The sequence below is a fragment of the Crocuta crocuta genome, unplaced genomic scaffold, assembly GCF_008692635.1.
Source record: "Crocuta crocuta isolate KB4526 unplaced genomic scaffold, BGI_CrCroc_1.0 scaffold233, whole genome shotgun sequence".
NCBI classification, from domain to species: Eukaryota; Metazoa; Chordata; class Mammalia; order Carnivora; family Hyaenidae; genus Crocuta; species Crocuta crocuta.
Window position 1 is genome coordinate 3,406,439 of NW_027529526.1, and position 16,999 is coordinate 3,423,437.

The following is a 16,999-nucleotide window of genomic DNA, read 5'->3' on the forward strand; positions in this document are numbered from 1 at the left end:
GTCAGCCAGAGCCTTTGAGTAAGAGAACGACAGGACTAACTCTGTCATTAGGAAGTTACCTCTATAATGAAGATGCTTTGGAAGAGGAAGAAAATAGATGTAGAAGGTAGGGTATTTCGCACATGCTCTATCTAACTTTGCCTGTGAGGTTTGCTCCTCCCAGAATGCCCTTCCCCATCCTTTAAAAACACTATAAATATCACCTTCTGAAGCCTTCTCCACGTCCCCAGACTGTGTGCCTCTTCTGCCTCTGTGTTCCCACAGCACTTTGTAAACTGCTGTATTTCAGGAATTAGCAGGTGGTGTGAGCATGTTTACATGCCTGCCTCTGCCCCTGTCTGATTCACCTGTGTCATTCCAGCATTAGCGCAGAGGTCTCCAGAGAGCACCTGAGTGGACAGTGATTGAAGTAGTCCTGGGAAGACATTTGGGGCCCTGAACTGGGGCAGTGGGATGGACCAACCCAGAGAAGGTGCCACAGAAGGTTATTCTGATGTGTTTTTTCCATTCAAAGACAGCCGAGAAGAAGCTGTCCTTGGGAGCATCCCTCTGCCCAGCTATGTGATCTCGCCTGTGGCCCCTGAGGACCGCATAAGCCGCAAGTATTCCTTTAAGGTACTGCCCCCTCCCATCTAGTGCAGCAATTGCACCCTAAGAAACTTTGTGTTCCCAAAAATGGCTTCATAAAAGCAGTTGTTTTTTGTGGAGAAAAAGGAGAAGAAGCTAGAACATTTCAGATGCATGTTAACAAAGTTATAAGTTCTTTAAACAATAAAATCACAAGTGCTTTCATTTGTATCTGAGCTTGAGTCCTCCACCTTTGCTCAGGTATGCAGACCCCTCTTTTCCTCTCACTACTAGTCCTATGATTAATATGGGTTCCTCCTTATGCTTTCTTTTGACTGTAATCAGCCAGTCTAACTAGTATCCAGCCACTTAGTGCAAGTGGTGGTCCCTCATACTGGATTTATATCAATTATATTATGAAAACTTACACTGGGTTAGCAGCTCATGTTGAAGAATTTTCAAGTTTGTCCGCTTTCTTTATCTTATCGAAAAGCGAGTAGAATCAAATTTGGATTATTTCTGGATCACTGAAGATTCTCAAGGGAAACTCCTTCAATAGAACCCCCTTTCTACTTTGTCACCATGCCATGTGGAGAGAGTGTGGCCATGTTAATTGATGGCCGTCCTTTATTCCCTCTAGCATCTTCAGAGCCAGGTGTGGAAGCTCCAGGTAGGTGGCGGTCAGGTCCAAATTTGGGAAATCCTGAGACCATCTCCTTTGGCAACCTCCGCACATTCCTTCAATGCTGCTGTTTCTTGGGTCCTCCAGGAATGGAGGATTTGGGGGAGGAGTTGAAGTTCTACTGACAGCTGAGTGGAAGTCTCAGCACTGAAGCAGCAGTCTTTGGTGCTAGTAGCCATGGGGAATGCCCTCTCACATTGCTCAGGATGCAAGGCAATGATGAGCCTTTTAAGAAGCGTAGGGGCTTCTGCCCCCACTACTCATATAGCCTAGCTACATGGGTACTAAAGCAGAGGTTGAATAGAAGTCAAGTTTGCCAGCCATAGATAGTTGAAAGATTGTGGAAAAGCACAAGATAACACACGCACTATCTGTAAGGGTTAAAGAAAGCATTGGTATGTGGTATCATGGTATCACTAGAAGGTGATAGTCTGTATTGGTGCCTTGACCTGGAGTCCATTGTGGGGGTGATGGTTGGAAAATTTGTCTCATCTTTTACATTTCTTTTCTGGGCTGATGCTTTAGCTTTGTTCATTGCCAGGTTTGCGCTGTCCTTCTGTTTTCCTTGACTGTCACTATCCTGATGACTCAAGAGTTGCTGTGGGTTGAAGATTCTGGGATTTTTCCCTGTCTCCTGTTATATGATGTAGTATTACCTTATATTTGTAAAACCTTTTATGACTGGAGAAGTACTTCTATCCATGTAAGCTCATTTAATGTTGTGGAGAGTCAATGGGTGAGGCCAGTATTATTAGCTTCATTTTATAGATTAGGAACATGAGGATTAGAGTGCTTAAGATACTTGCTCAAAGTCACAAAGCTGGGGGATGATGGTGACAGAACTTGAACATGAACTCTGTGCTCTTTCAATTGCATTATAAAGAGAGGGATGACAGTTTCTTTCTCTTTCTCTCTGCTTTTCTTCCATGTCTTATTTTGGTCACCTCCTGCACACACATTGCAGGAGGTGGAAAGTGATTTGAACTAATGCTCATTGTTGTCATTTTAGGAATACTCTTCTGTTTAATAGTTCAGAAGCCTCTCCTGCTGATGGCTGGCTGTGAAAACATTGTTCAGTGGTCCTGTGCAGCCTAAAAGTCTTTCTCAGAAAACCTTCCTTTCTAGAGTTCAGTGTTTTTGCTATTGGGCCAACAGTGGGGATAACGTATGTAATTTTTTGGGACAGCGTTTGAAATATGGTCAAGACGTAACTGATTGTAACTATATATATTTCATCTTAACACTTCACTGGGAGGTGTGAAAACAGATTTAGAAGAACATCTTTAATGTGTCATAGATTCTTTTCTTTTTGAAAAAAAAATGTTCTTAGAAAGACTTCACCAAGAGTATTCCCTAAATCTTTTGTCTGAGAGATAGAAGGCATGCATGTGTTGAGGAGGGGGGAATCCTCAGGGTCTGAGAACAGAGAAAAACTACTCCAGGCAAGTCTGGTGGTGTTCAGCTGGTTCTCCACAGAGGGCTGTGGCTTCCTGAGTATGAAAGAGTTCCCTTTCCCTTGGGTTGAAGCATTGTTCTTTTAGGGGCCAGAAAGTGGGCCCCTTGGACAGTACAAGATCCATGTTATTGGGTATACTGAGGAATGCATAGTGTTTTGTGCCCTGGGCCTTACACCTGCCTCTGATACCAATTCTTTCCAGGTCTGAAATTCTCTGACTGTTGCTAGGGCATCTTGCTTGAGATTGTTGAGAGTATTTGCAATGGTAGATAGGCACACCCTGAAAAGTTATATGGTCCTTTCCTTGCCTTTCTTTTTCAGGGCAGCCTGACAGCCCTCTCTGTTACCAGGAAGGCTGGTGCTAAATGGACATGGGCCTTTTATGCCCTGTTGGCTCACCTGGGGCGCCTTCCCAAACAGTTCCTATTGGATGTACAGCCACCCTTGGCCTGCTGATCACTTCTGAGCAAGCTTGCCCCTTGGATCCAGGATCTAGAGCAAAAAACATCCCCATGCAGCCAAGGGTCCAAGGATCTGCAATGGGGAAAAAAGCCTTTATTACTCCCCTTTGAGCCATTCTTCCTCTCTCAGACCAAGGTTTCCTGACCTGAGCTCTATAGACTCCAAGGGTCAATGGATAAATTACATCTTTCTTTTTTTTTAACCTATAATGTTTTCTTTGATTAAGAAAGCAAGCTGGGGTGTCTCAGTCGGTTAAACATCTGACTTCAACTCAGGTCGTGATCTCATGGTTTGTGAGTTCGAACTCCATGTCGGTCTCTGCTAACAGCTCAGAGCCTGGAGCCTGCTTTGGATTCTGTGTCTCCCTCTTTCTCTGCCCCTCCCTCCCTCCCTCCTTCCCTTCTCTCTCTCTCTCTCTCTCTCTCTGTCTCTGTCTCTGTCTCTCTCAAAAATAAACATTAAAGAAAAAATTAAAAAAAAGAAAAGAAAGCAGGCAACAACAAGTATCCATAGCACCTGTGCCTTGGTCACCATAGTAACCAGAGAGATCTTCATATCACATTACTACCATTGTAAATATCTTGAAATAGCGTTATGCTCATTGTCACATTGAAATGACAATAATTATTACTATATTTCTTATATAATGAGTTATTAAAGAAGTACCTGTATCACTATCCCACATTTAAGAAAGTTTTGGTAACTGTAGTTCAGTATAGCATATTTCCTTTATTTTATTTGCATACTTAGAAACATTCTGAGAAGAGTTCTTAGGATTTATGAAACTGTCCAAAGGGTTCATGCCCCCCAGAAGATTAAGATCCCTGCTTTAGATTCTGGCTAAAGGCCAGCCAAGACATGTGGTTTTTAACTTATTTATATTCAGCAAACTTTCACTGTGCTTCATTGTTCTACTTGGTAGGATATAGATACTGGGGTGTTAACAATGAGAAGGACAAAGTCCTTGCCTTCATGGAGCTTATATTCTAGAATCTGCATGGAGATTATTAGGGGATAAGAAGAGAACAGGGAAGAGATGCCCTTTTCCTCTCCCAATTCAGTTCTGTCCTCCATCTATTCCTTTCCACTGCTCTGTCTATTCTGTCTTGGTTGCCATCATCCTTCCCATAGGTAACTAACTTACTGCCAGAATAGTGCCTAGCACATGGTAATTGCTCTGTAGGTATTGGCTACCGCTGCTTCAGCCCTTAGACACTGCAGCCTCCAATCAGTCCTCCCCACTGTTCCTGACTTGCACATCTGTTCAGGCTATGCTCCCACCATAAACCCTTGAGTGGCTCCCCCTTGTCTGCAGGATAAAGCCCAGTCTTGGTTTAGCAGCCCGAGCTTACCTCTCCAGTTCCATTTTTAGCCACTCCCATGTTAGGCTTTCCCTCTGGCCATGTACAGTTGCCTGGGGCCCCAGGATATTTCATGCCCACAGGCCTTTGCCTGAACTTCAGCCACAGCCCAGAATGCCCTTTCCCCAACTCTTACTAGTCCATCAAGTCTCTGATTGGGGGTGACCTCCTCCAGAAAGCCTTCCATGAGCCCTCTGGGAAGGTTCGGTGCACTTCTTCTGTACATCCACAGATCTTAAGTGGTTGATTTGCCCGTCTAGAGCTTTTACTAGGAAAACTAATGCATCATCTAGTTCTGCCTGGGTGAATGGGGCTAGTCCCATTCTGCAAACAGAGACTGCATAGAGCAGTCAGTTTTAGTAGTAGTTGTGGTTAGTTACACTGATTATACTTTCCAAGTTATGGGTTCAGGCTTACTTGTAGTTCATGTTTAGTCCTCTGTATTTTTTTTTTTTTTTTTTTTTTGAGAGTGTGAGAGGGGGAAAGAGATCAAAACCCTGGAAAGGGGCAGGGAGAGAGCGAGAGAGAGAGAGAGAGGTGGGGGGAGGGAGAGGGAGGGAGGAAGAGGGAGGAAGGCAGAAAGAAGGGAGAAAGAAGGGAGAGAGAGAGAGAGAAGGGAGAGAATCGAGAGAATCTTAAGCAGGCTCCACGCTTAGTGAGGCTTGATCCCATGACCCTGAGATCATAACCTGAGCCAAAATCAAGAGCGATACCTTAACCAAATGAGCCACCCAGGTGCCGCTAGTCCTTTGTATATTAGCGATGGGGAGAGGGCAGAGAAGGGTCTTTCAGAGTCTCTAGAAAGTTCATTCAGTAAGCCCCCTTAAATTACTTAAGTGATTGGTCCTATAATAACATCAGCTAACATCTTTTGAGCCTTAAAAGTGGTAGGCTATGCTGTAAGTTCCCTGTGTGCATTATCTCATTTAGTGCTTACACAGCCTTAGAAGGTAAGTACCATCACCACCCACCCATTTTAAAGATGAGGAAACAGAGGCCTGGAGAGGTTGAGCAGCTTGCCCAAGGTTGCTCTAGGGTATGAAGGCAGGCCCACCATGCACGTCAGGCTAGCTCCAGGGCCTACGTTCTTACCCAGTTCACTGTGCTGCTCATAGTCAACCCAAAGGTTGGGCATGAGGAGTTCCTAATGTCAACAAATGGTCACCGGTCTGCGTAAGGCATAAACCTGACAGTCTTGTCCTTTACAGTTGCCGTTCTCAGCTCTCCTGTCTATTCCATCACCAGGTCAGGCTGATATTACCTGCTGGTTTTGTGCAGACACTGAGTGCTTCTCTCCTTCTCAGTCCCCACCCCCCACCCTCTCTCACCTGTACTCCTATAGGGTGTCCTGCTCATCTCCCCTCATCTGCCCCAGCTTGACTCTGACCTCTTCATACTGCAGACAGAGTGGTTTCTCTGGACAAAAATCTGATCTTGCCAGCTCAAACTCTTTAATTGCTTCTCCTTGTTCTTATAAATGAGACAAAACCCTAATGTGACCACAAGGCCCCGGTGACCTGGCCCTGCCAGCTCCAGTAGCCTCATTTCATCCTGCTCTCTCCTTTTGTCTGTGCCAGGCCTGTGGGCCTCATCCTTGAATGTATCATATTGTCTGTCTTGGGGTCTGACACATCCCTCTGTGCTACTCCTACTAACATATCTGCTTACTATGTAGAAGACAGCTTAAATGTCACGTCTGTAGGTAAGTCCTTCTCCAGGTCAGGCCAGCTGCCCCTGATATCCTCTCTCATAGCATCCTGAACTTCTTGATAATGCTGACAACAATTGTAATTATTTGTCCATAGGCTTTCTCTTCTTACGTAACTGTCAAGTGTCTTGACCTTGATTAAGGCTGTTGCTTCAATTTCTGTTACAGTGCCTTTCACATAAACAATCAATGCTAGATTGTTGTATGAATAAGTTAGAGAATGATTCAGTCAGTTGATGGGCCCTGGCCTTTGGAATGCTCCTACATTTCTTCACGTAGGCCTCTGTGTTCTAAAGGCTAATGCTTGGGGTATGAGCATGCTAGCTTTTATCTCTAGTGCTAGGTCAAGACCAAGGTCCTAAAAGCCTGGAGAACAGTCCTATCCTAGGGGCATTAAGTTTTTGGGGTAAAATCTTCCTTGCAGACATCTCCATTTCCTTCAGCTATAGCCTGAAGTTTTCCATTAGGTCATGCAAAGTTGCCTAATAGGACTGTTATTTGGAAAGTGAAGAGCAGAGGGGAAGGGAGCACCTCTTGAGATGAGACTAGGGAAGGGGTGAGGAGGAGACTTCTCATTATCTTGGCTCTGGCATCTTTCTCTGGCTCAGGGCACTTTGGACTTGGGTCACGTGGCCAACTCCCTGCATTTCTCACATTCACAGTAAATACATCTTTTATGCCCAATCACAGGCAGAATGTAGTTAAGAACCTGCTCTTCAAAACCAAGGGCAGCTGGACACAGCACATATTGGCAGTTTGATTAGTGACTGAGGTTGTTTGTGATGTTAGCTCCTCTGTGATGCTGGATCTAACTCCCAAGGTCCATTTGCAGGCAGACCTGCTAAGTCCCCATGTTCGAAGGGTGTCCTGTGTTGATTTCCTAGACCAGGCTGGCTCCACAAACACTAGTATGGCAGGAACCTCTCTCTATCATACTCTTGAGGGCTCCCTCTACTTGTGGGTGGCCTTGTGTTTGGTGGGATTGGTGCCTGTCCCAGAATCCTCTGTGAGTGGGCACAAAGTCTGGGAGGAGGTATCAGAGATCTATTGGGGTCCTTATGCAGGGGACCTTTTCCAAGAATTTCTGCTGATTCACAGCAAGACACAACAAGTTCCTTCTCATTCTGTTTTCACTGTCGTGTGTTCATCTTGCTAAAACAGGAGGAATCCTTTCTGGGACAGTGGATAACCCTTTATACATGCAAGGAAGGAAATCAGGTTTGCTTTGGTCCCTGTAGGGACCCTTAGCTGCAGGCTAAGTTTGTTTGTACTCTCTTGGAACTAGCTGGATAGATTCAAGTATGTCAATATCAGCAGACCCATAATTAATAAGCATTTTGGACCTAGATGTTAGGGTGGGTCACAGAAGCAAATGTTGACAGTTCATCAGAGACTTTTCATTTGTGACCATTAGTGATTCTAGAAGCATGTCATTTTTCAGCCCCTAATTGGTTCTTTCATTTTGTTTTCTCTGACTCATCCTTTCATGGAGTCTGCCTTTCATTCTGGATCCACATTATCAGACCATTGATCTGTGTAATCATACTAATATCTGGGCAAGACCTGGGAGCATTGTATAGAGAAGCTTGGGCTTGGAGTCAGATAGACCTTTGTATAAGTCCTGGTTCCAACTCTTCATTTATTCCACAAACATTTATTGAATACCTACTACGTGCCAGGCACTATTTCTGGGGATACCATAGTGAACAAAATAGACAAAGTCCTTGCTGTCATGGAGTTTATATTCTGTAGGGAAGAGACAGATGACAAGCAAACTAGTATGGAAAATAAATAGTGCCAGATAATATTAATTGCTGTGAGGAATCCATTACTGGGCGTGGAAACCTGGGAAAGTTATTTAACATCTCAGACTTTATCTGCCACATTTATAAAATAGAGATTCTGTCCCTACCTCTGAGGGCTGTTGGGATTGGAATGAGAGTAAAGTCCTGGAACAGGCAAATAAGATTTGCTGATCTGCCTCCTTTTTTTTTTTTTTTTTTTTTTTTTTTTTCTTTTTTTTCCCTTTTTNTTCTTATATAGATTTGGCAAGGGTTTTCATTACAACTTTAAGACAGGCTTGTACTTATCAGAACACAGCTGGTGTTTCCTCTTGTTTGCACCCAACCTGGTTGCTTTTCAGTGGTCATTTCTGGTACCTCTTCACAGGGTCTTTGTAAGGATACATTTGAAAGCATCTTGAGGCTTCCTAGCACATAGTGGGTGTGCAAGGATTTTCAGTCATATGTTAGCTCTGTCATACTTTGTGGCTCTTTGGAGAGATAAAAGAGTAGCAGCATTGATAGGTGCACATCACATGTCATACAAGTGGTATGCCAGATAATACTGGCACAGTGATAAGTGGTAAGGCACAGTGAATATTTGCACCAAGCTGCTTGCTGTTATTGCTGATTTTTGGCTCAATTCCAGTAATCGCATGCCTCAGAAGAACCAAAACAGGGATTCCAGAGAGTCTGCTTGTACAAAACGTGGGTTTTGAAAAACTTTTTCACATTAGCCTTGACTGCATGCCCCTCCCTAAGCAGGAGGAAGATAAGTAGGAACAGGTGCAGCTGCAGGGCTTGGACCGTGGAGACCAGACACAGCCATCACTGGGTCTAACTTCACCAGGAAAGGGGATTCCAGCTGTGATGTTTTCCAGGTGTGGGAATAAGCTGGGTGGTACTTGTGCTTTTATTCTGGATGAGAGGAGAACATGGTCAGAGTGTCTTCTTGTTTTTGCTCCCAGAAGTGAAATGTGTGCTGACCTCTCTGACCTGGGTTTCTGCCTCATGTTTACAGGCTGTGCACACAGGGATGCGAGCACTCATCTACAATAGCTCCACTGGGGGTTCTCAGGGCGAGCAGTCAGGCATGAGGACCTACTACTTCAGTGCCGACACCCAGGAGGACATGAACGCTTGGGTCCGGGCCATGAACCAGGCCGCACAGGTGCTGTCTCGATCGTCACTAAAGAGGTCAGTCCCAATGGAGGGTCCTTGTCCAGAGCACTTCTCTCACTAGGGTGGGGACCCAGATAAGAACTCTTGGGTGCCCCCAAATTCTACCGTTCATTCACTCATAGTAAGCCCTGCCCTTTCTCTCAAGTCCTGTTTAACAGTGAATTCTCTCGGAAAGATAATGCATGCATGGTAAGGTCCCCCAGAAGTTATCTGGTCCTCTCTTTGTTGGCAGAGACATGCATGCCAAGGCCTGGGAGGGTGAAGTGGCTGCCTGAGATAGAAGCCTTGGAACCTGGTGTGTGTGTGTTTCTCATTTTCCCTTCTCTGATGTGTGGTGGGACGGACAGCCTTGGGGCAACAGATTGGGAAAGAGGGAGAAAATGTGCCAAAGAGTGCCCACCATGTTGCTGAGTCCAGCCGCCACTTCCCTCAAGTGGACAAACCAAGGGTACAATTAGGGATCTTGAAATTATTGAGTCTGTTGTCTGTGGGTTATTCCCTGAGAGAAAGCACAGGAGGACTGTGAGTGGATTTAGGGGCTCAGAGAGGGTAGGGTGGCCCTGGAAAAGTAAGGAAGTGCCTTTTTAGCAAGTCCTCATCTGACATGGGCCCGTTTTTCTTTTTTTAAACATTTATTTAATTTTGAGGGAGAGAGCATGAGCGGGGGAAGGGCCGAAAAAGGGAGACAGAGGATCTGAAGCGGGCTCCATGCTGACAGCAGAGAGCCTGATGCAGGGCTCGAACTCAAGAACCGCATAATCATGACCTGAGCCAAAGTTAGACACGTAACCAACTGAGCCACCCACGCACCCCCCATTTTCCACTCTCTGAAAACCTTGCTCTGTTCAGAGGCCTCTTTGACTTTCAGTGAGGCCTCAAAACAAAAGGTTATTCTCCAGTAACCTAAACATGTGATTTTTTTTTAGTGACTGTAAATGGATTTCACATGGTGTGTTATAGTTTGCCAACCTTTTCCAACTCCTGTGTATGTAACTTTTGGTATTAGTGGTACATTTTAGCTTCGTGCTGTCTTTCTTGAAGCAAACCTGGTATAATGTGAACTCCTTCACGTTATAGGACTCCATCCTGGCCCTACCTTTGAAACTTCCATAATACCTCAGTCAAGCATTCCCCACACTGTTCCCCCCCACCCCCCCACCTTCTGTCTACTTCTCAGTATCCTAGATTTCAGGGAGGGATTGTCTGTATCTTCTGCACACTTGACACAGAGTAAGCTGTTAAATGTCTGTTGAATGAGTGAAATAGTGAATGAATATGTTAGATAGGACAGGCTAAATGACTATCCTGGAAGTTCCTATGTAGACCCTGAATCAGTAATTGCAAGGGTTCTGACAAATCTGACTCTCTTCGTGGCATTGTCATGCAGCCTGCATTTGTCTGTTGTGTCCATGATGATGATGATGTGAAAGCCTCTGCCATTAGCCTGTGGCACTCTGTTGAGAGTGACATCGGTATTTCTTCTTAGTTTTTTTTCTTAAGTTTTATTTGAAAGAGAGAGAAAGAGTGAGCAAGCAGGGGAGGAGCAGAGAGAGAGGGAGAGAGAGAAGCCCAAGCAGGCTCTGTACTGTCAGTGTGAAGCCCAATGTGGGGCTCAAACTCAAGAACCGTGAGATCATGACCTGAGCCAAAACCAAGAGTCGAACACTTAACTGGACACTTAAGTGACTGAGCCACCCCAGGTGCCCCAACATTGTTATTTCTTTGGCACATCTTATTCCTAGTGCACATGCTGGTCTCTAATGCTCACTGTTTCTTAGTCTTTGTCTTTCATCCTTAAAAAAACACAAGTGTGTGTGTGTGTGTGTGTGTGTGTGTGTGTGTATAAAATTATAAAATAAATGAAGACTTTTGTTATAAAAAATGAAAAAAAGTAAAGTCCAAAATATCCTTTATCACCTTCCTAGGGTAATCTCTCTTGTCAGGTTAATGGGAATCCTTTTTAACTTAAGTTCATGTGTATATATATATATGCACTTATAGAAATATATATAAGTTTCTTCTGTGTTTTTTTAAAGCATGAATGGTAACATCTTGAGAATCTTTATCAGTATATATGGATCAACATTATTTTGGACTGTTGTATATGGTATTTTATAAGACCATAACACTTCAAACCTTAGGTGGTTTATTTTTCCTTTTACTATTATAAATAGGCCTATAATGAAAAACCTTCTACAAACATCTGCACGTGTGAGTCTTTCAGATTGCTAGGTCAAAATACAATGTATTTTAAATTTTAATTGATATACCAAGATGCCCTTAAAAGAAAGCTGTTTCGTCCACTACCCACATCTTTGCCAGTAGTTGATATATATTTTTAATGTTTTATTTATTTCTGAGGGAGAGAGAGTGTGTGAGCAGGGGAAGGTCAGAGAGAGAGGGAGACACAGAATTTGAAGCAGGCTCCAGGTTTTGAGCTGTCAGCACAGAGTCTCATGCGGGGCTTGAACCCATGACCCTTGAGATCCTGACCTGAGCCGAAGTCAGACACTTAACCGACTGAGCCACCCAGGCGCCCCTACCAGTAGTTGATGTTACCAAGATTTAAAATATTTTGCTGAGCTGCTGTGTAGTTAAGTAGTATCTGGTTATTTTAGTGGATGTCTCCACGATGATAGGGATCTTTTCTGCTTATTGGCTACTGGTATTCCCCCTTCAGTGAACTGCCTCTGCCTCTCCTCTGCCCATTCTTCTCCTGAGTTGTTGGCCTTGTCTCGGTGCTTCCTTCCCTGTGTGCTGTGAGATCTCTTCAGGTTAGGATGAGGCTTAGCCCCTTGCAGAGGCTGATTGTAAGCTGTCCAGTCTTGTGGTGAACAGAATCTAATTTTCCCTTCTTTGGAAAGTCAGGATGCTGTTTGCTAATCTCTAACATTCTGGCCTTTTTCCTGTTCTCTTTGATTTTTCAGAGATCACCTGAGAGATTTCCTGAGCCCGTTTCTGAGTTCCCTTAGGGCCCTGGGGTCCTGATGGCTGGCCCTTTCCCATCTTTTTCTCCATCTTGGACTTTCAGTCTCTTTTCACTAAGGTTGTTTTCTTTTTCATGAAGAAGATCATTCTTCTTGATGAAGTTATGGAACTCAATCTAGAAGTTAAAAAATTTGGCTTTATTTACACTACATCATCTATCCAAGGCAGAGATACTTATGTCTCATATTCTTTTAAAGCTCTCCCCTTCTTCTTTTTAATTCTTTTTTTTTTTTTTTTAAGAGAGAGAAAGAGAGACAGTGTGTACATGCAAGTGGGGGAGAGAGGCAGAGGGAGAGAGACACTTTTTTTTTGGTATGATCTTATTTATTTATTTATTTATAAAATTTACATCCAAGTTAGTTAGCATATAGTGCAATAATGATTTCAGGAGTAGAATCCAGTGATTCATGCCCTACGTATAACACCTAGTGCTCATCCCAACAAGTGTCCTCCTTAATGCCCCTTGCCCGTTTAACCCATCCACCCACCCACAACCCCTCCAGCGACCCTCAGTTTGTTCTCTACATTTAAGAGTCTTTTATGTTTTGTCCCCCTCCCTGTTTTTATATTATTTTTGCTTCCCTTCCCTTATGTTCATCTGTTTTGTATCTTAAATTCCATGTATGAATGAAGTCATATATTTGTCTTTCTCTTACTAATTCCACTTAGTATAAATCACTCTAGTTCCATCCATGTTGTTGCAAATGGCAAAATTTCATTCTTTTTGATCGCCAATACTCCAGTGTGTGTGTGTATATATTATATATATATATTATATACACAATGTATGTATACACATACATATATATATATTTATACACACACACACACACTGGAGTATTGGTGATCAAAAAGAATGAAATATACGTGTGTGTGTGTGTGTGTGTGTGTGTGTGTGTACACACATACCACATCTTCTTTATCCATTTATCTGTCTATGGACTTCGGGCTCTTTCCATACTTTGGCTATTGTCAATAGTGCTGCTATAAACATTGAGGTGAATGTATCCCTTCAAAACAGCACACCTGTATCCTTTGGATAAATACTTAGTAGTGCAATTGCTGGGTTGTAGGATAGTTCTGTTTTTAATATTTTGAGGAACCTCCATACTGTTTTCCAGAGTGAATGTACCAATTTGTATTCCCACCGGCAGTGCAAAAGAGTTTCTCTTTCTCTGCATCCTCGCCAACATCTGTCATTGCCTGAGTTGTTAATTTTAGCCATTCTGACTGGTGTGAGGTGATATCTCATTGTGGTTTGATTTGTATTTCTTTGATGATGAGTGATGTTGAGCATCTTCTTACGTGTCTGTTAGCCATCTAGATGTCTTCTTTGGAAAAGTGTCTATTCATGTCTTCTTCCCATTTCTTCACTGTATTATTTGTTTTTTGGAGTGTTGAGTTTGATAAGTGATTTATAGATTTTGGATACTAACCCTTTATCTGATATATTATTTGCAAATATCTTCTTCCATTTCATCGGTTGCCTTTTAGTTTTACTGATCGTTTCCTTCACTGTCCAGAAGATTTTTATCTTGATGAGGTCCCAGTACTTCATTTTTGCTTTTGTTTCCCTTGCCTCTGGAGACCTGTTGAGTAAGAAGTTTCTGTGCCCAAGATCAAAGTGGTTGTTGCCTGCTTTCTCCTCTAGGATTTTGATGGCTTTCTATCTTACGTTTAGATCTTTCATCCCTTTTGAGTTCATTTTTGTGTATAGTATAAGAAAGTGGTTCAGGTTCATTTTTCTACATGTCGCTGTGCAGTTTTCCCAGCACCACTTCCTGAAGAGACTGTCTTTATTCCATTGGATATTCTTTCCTTCTTTGTCAAAGATTAGTTGACCATATATTTGTGGGTCTATTTCTGGGTTCTGTGTTCTGCTCCATTGATCTAAGTGTCTATTTTTGTACCAGTACCATATTATCTTGATGATTATGGCTTTGTAATACATCTTTAAGTCTGGAATTATGCCGCCAGGAGAAAGAATCTTAAGCAGGCTCCACACCCACCACGGAGCCTGATGTGTGGCTTGATCTCATAACCGTGAGATCACGACCTGAGCTGAAATTGAGAGTTAGACGCTTAAATGACTGAGCTACCCAAGCATCCCTCATTTTAATTTTTAGAAAAATAGTTTGTTTTTTGTTTTGCTTTGCTTTAAATAAACTAACCTCAGCTCCTTCTAGACTCTCTCTGCCCTTTTTGCCGTCATTCCTGGGCCCAGTCCACTGTAGATCTGTGTTTGATTTTGTGCCCCACCTTCCATTTCTTGTGCCCCAGCTTCCATTTCTTGTGCATGTCCTTTTATAACTTGAGCTCTGGCAGGTATCTATGTTGTTATACTGGCCTCTTTATTATTAAATTTTTTTGAATGTTTATTTTTGAGGGGTGGAGGGGCAGAAAGAGAACGCCACAGATCTGAAGCAGGCTCCAGACTCTGAGCTGTCAGCACAGAGCTTGATGTGGGGCTCAAACCCATGAATTGGGAGATCACGACCTGAGCCTAAGTCAGATGCTTAACTGACTGAGCCACCCAGGAGCCCCTATACTGGCTTCTTTAGACCAGCAATGGCAAATGGGTTCTTGTGTTCCATCTTTGTTCAGTTCATCATGACTGACTAGGGCACTGGGGCAAAGATAGCCTGAGAATGAAACCAGGCTTAACAGGAAGAAGTGTTGTGATTGAAAAATAATGACTTCTTGAACTGATGAGAATTAATTTGCTGCCTGAGATGTGGCTTTTTTTTTTTTTTTTTAACCTTTTCCTACCTAAAGATTTTGTAATTAACTATCAGATTCCAGTTTGGGAGGAGCTCCATCCTTTATCTCTTGGGCTGCCTTCCTTCCCTCTTAGGGTCTCAGATCACTGTACTGTCTCTAATTTTTCTCTGAACTTTTAACATTTTTTCTTATTCCATTAATAAATTCTTAAAATCCCATAATCATGTTTTCCTAAGTTTCCTTCCTTAAAAAACAAAACAAAAATAAATTGTCCTGCCTTCTGAGTCCGAATAAAGGTAGAATAATGTTTCCTCTTAACTTTCTAAGAGATTGTCGGCTAAGCAACTCCAGATTCACTAAATGTTCTTTTTCCTCAGAATAAGATGTTCAGACATTTGGTTAGTTAGAATTATTCATTAGGCAGTACTAAGTCTTCCCTTTCCTCCAGTTTTGTGATCTGCATTGGAAAACTTCCATCTGTATTAAGTGAAGGGCCCCAGTGGTCGTGTAATGGTCTCAGTCTCTCCCTAATTTCTCACCAGGTGCTTCTATCCTTATCCACATAGGCAGATGCTTACATATGTGGTATAGTAGGACTCCTGATTGTAGGTAGCAGAAAATGCAGACAAATTTACCTTAGAAAGGGAGGACTTTGTTGGTTGCTTCACTGAAAATTTCAGGACAGATCTCGCTTTAGAAACAGCTAGGTTCAAGGCTCAGACAGTATCACTACAAGTCATTCTCTCGGGCTCTGTCTAAGCAACTATTGTCCAGGCCAGCTGATTCCCCCCCACCCCCATCACTTCCTACTGTATTGGTTTCTTTTACCTTATGTTCTTCTCCCACAGCTTAGTGTCTGAAGTCAGATAGACATGGGCTCAAATTCCAGCTCTACTACATTCTAGCTGTGTCACTTGTACAGATTGGGAATGCTTTAAAATTTTTTTTAACATTTATTTATTTTTGAGAGACAAAGCACAAGTGGGAGAGGGGCAGAGAGTGAGAGGGAGACACAGAATCTGAAGCAGGCTCCAGGCTCCAAGCTGTCAGCACAGAGCCTGATGCAGGGCTCGAACCTATAGACCATGAGTTCATGACCTGAGCTGAAGTCAGACGCTTAACTGCCTAACTGATCCACCCAGGCCCCCCAGGAATGATTTTTAAACCTCAGTTTGTCTTAGTTCATAGGGCTATTACAAGTGTTAAGTTAAAAATAGGAATGTATAAAGTGCCTACTCACTAGGATCCCTAAGATATTTGTATTGGATATGCTGCCTTCCGTAGGACTTGGTTTGACAATGTCATTGGCTTTTTTTTCTTTACAACCATCTAGTTTCATCGACCATCCTCTGGATCACATTGATGATGAGTCTTCTGTGAGCAAATTGCACTCTTCCTTGTTAGGATGTGCTCATCCCCTAGCAGGGTCACTGTGGTTCTGCTCTGCTCAGGCTCCTGCAGCACTCTCTCTCCACCTGCCCCTCACCTCCTTCCTCCTCCCGCCTCTTCTTACATCATTCCTCTGACCCAGAGCAGAGTTGAACACTCTTGCTGCCACTCCTGTCTTTATCCTTTTGTTTCCTACATAGGCTTCAGAGACCTTTGATAGAAATTCATTCATGTATTCTTAAGATCCCATGCCATACACTGTTAGGAGCACCAAGCAGTGCTGCCAAATTCTGCTCTCTACCTCCTTCTGTTGATAATTTCTTCCCCCCATTTCCATGTTCTCCCACTTGCCAGACTTTGGACTGGTTTTTGATTCCCTACAGCCTCCTTGAAATCTGTCCTCCCAACTCCTGCCATTGGACCGCTTTTTGTCTCTAGTCTAAGGATGTCTTGTCCTCTCCAACAAGCTAAAGCACTAAGCAATGCGGTCAGCTTGCCTTTACAGCTCACAAAACTGACAAGCAGCTCAAATAGGAGGGCCCATCAGAAGACAGCTTATCTCTTTTCTCAGTTTCCGAACCTCCTTGGTCTCTGTGTAACTGGTAGTCCTGTCTTTGGACTGTAGGAAATTACTGTCTAATCACCTTTAGAGTAAAAACCAATTTCCTTAGGGCTTTTGAGCACTGTATGAGTCTAGTCCCT

At 43.2% G+C, this 16,999-nt stretch overlaps 1 protein-coding gene across 12 annotated transcripts in view; it reads left to right on the forward strand.

The window, feature by feature from the left end:
- PLEKHA7 (pleckstrin homology domain containing A7) overlaps window positions 1-16,999 on the forward strand; it is a 142,105-nt gene that overhangs the window by 64,765 nt on the left and 60,341 nt on the right. For all 12 annotated transcript variants that reach the window (XM_077761136.1, XM_077761138.1, XM_077761147.1 and 9 more), the window contains 2 exons: window positions 515-615; window positions 9,039-9,214. In XM_077761136.1, the coding sequence (XP_077617262.1) occupies window positions 515-615; window positions 9,039-9,214 (277 nt within the window). The remainder of the gene's footprint in view (window positions 1-514; window positions 616-9,038; window positions 9,215-16,999) is intronic.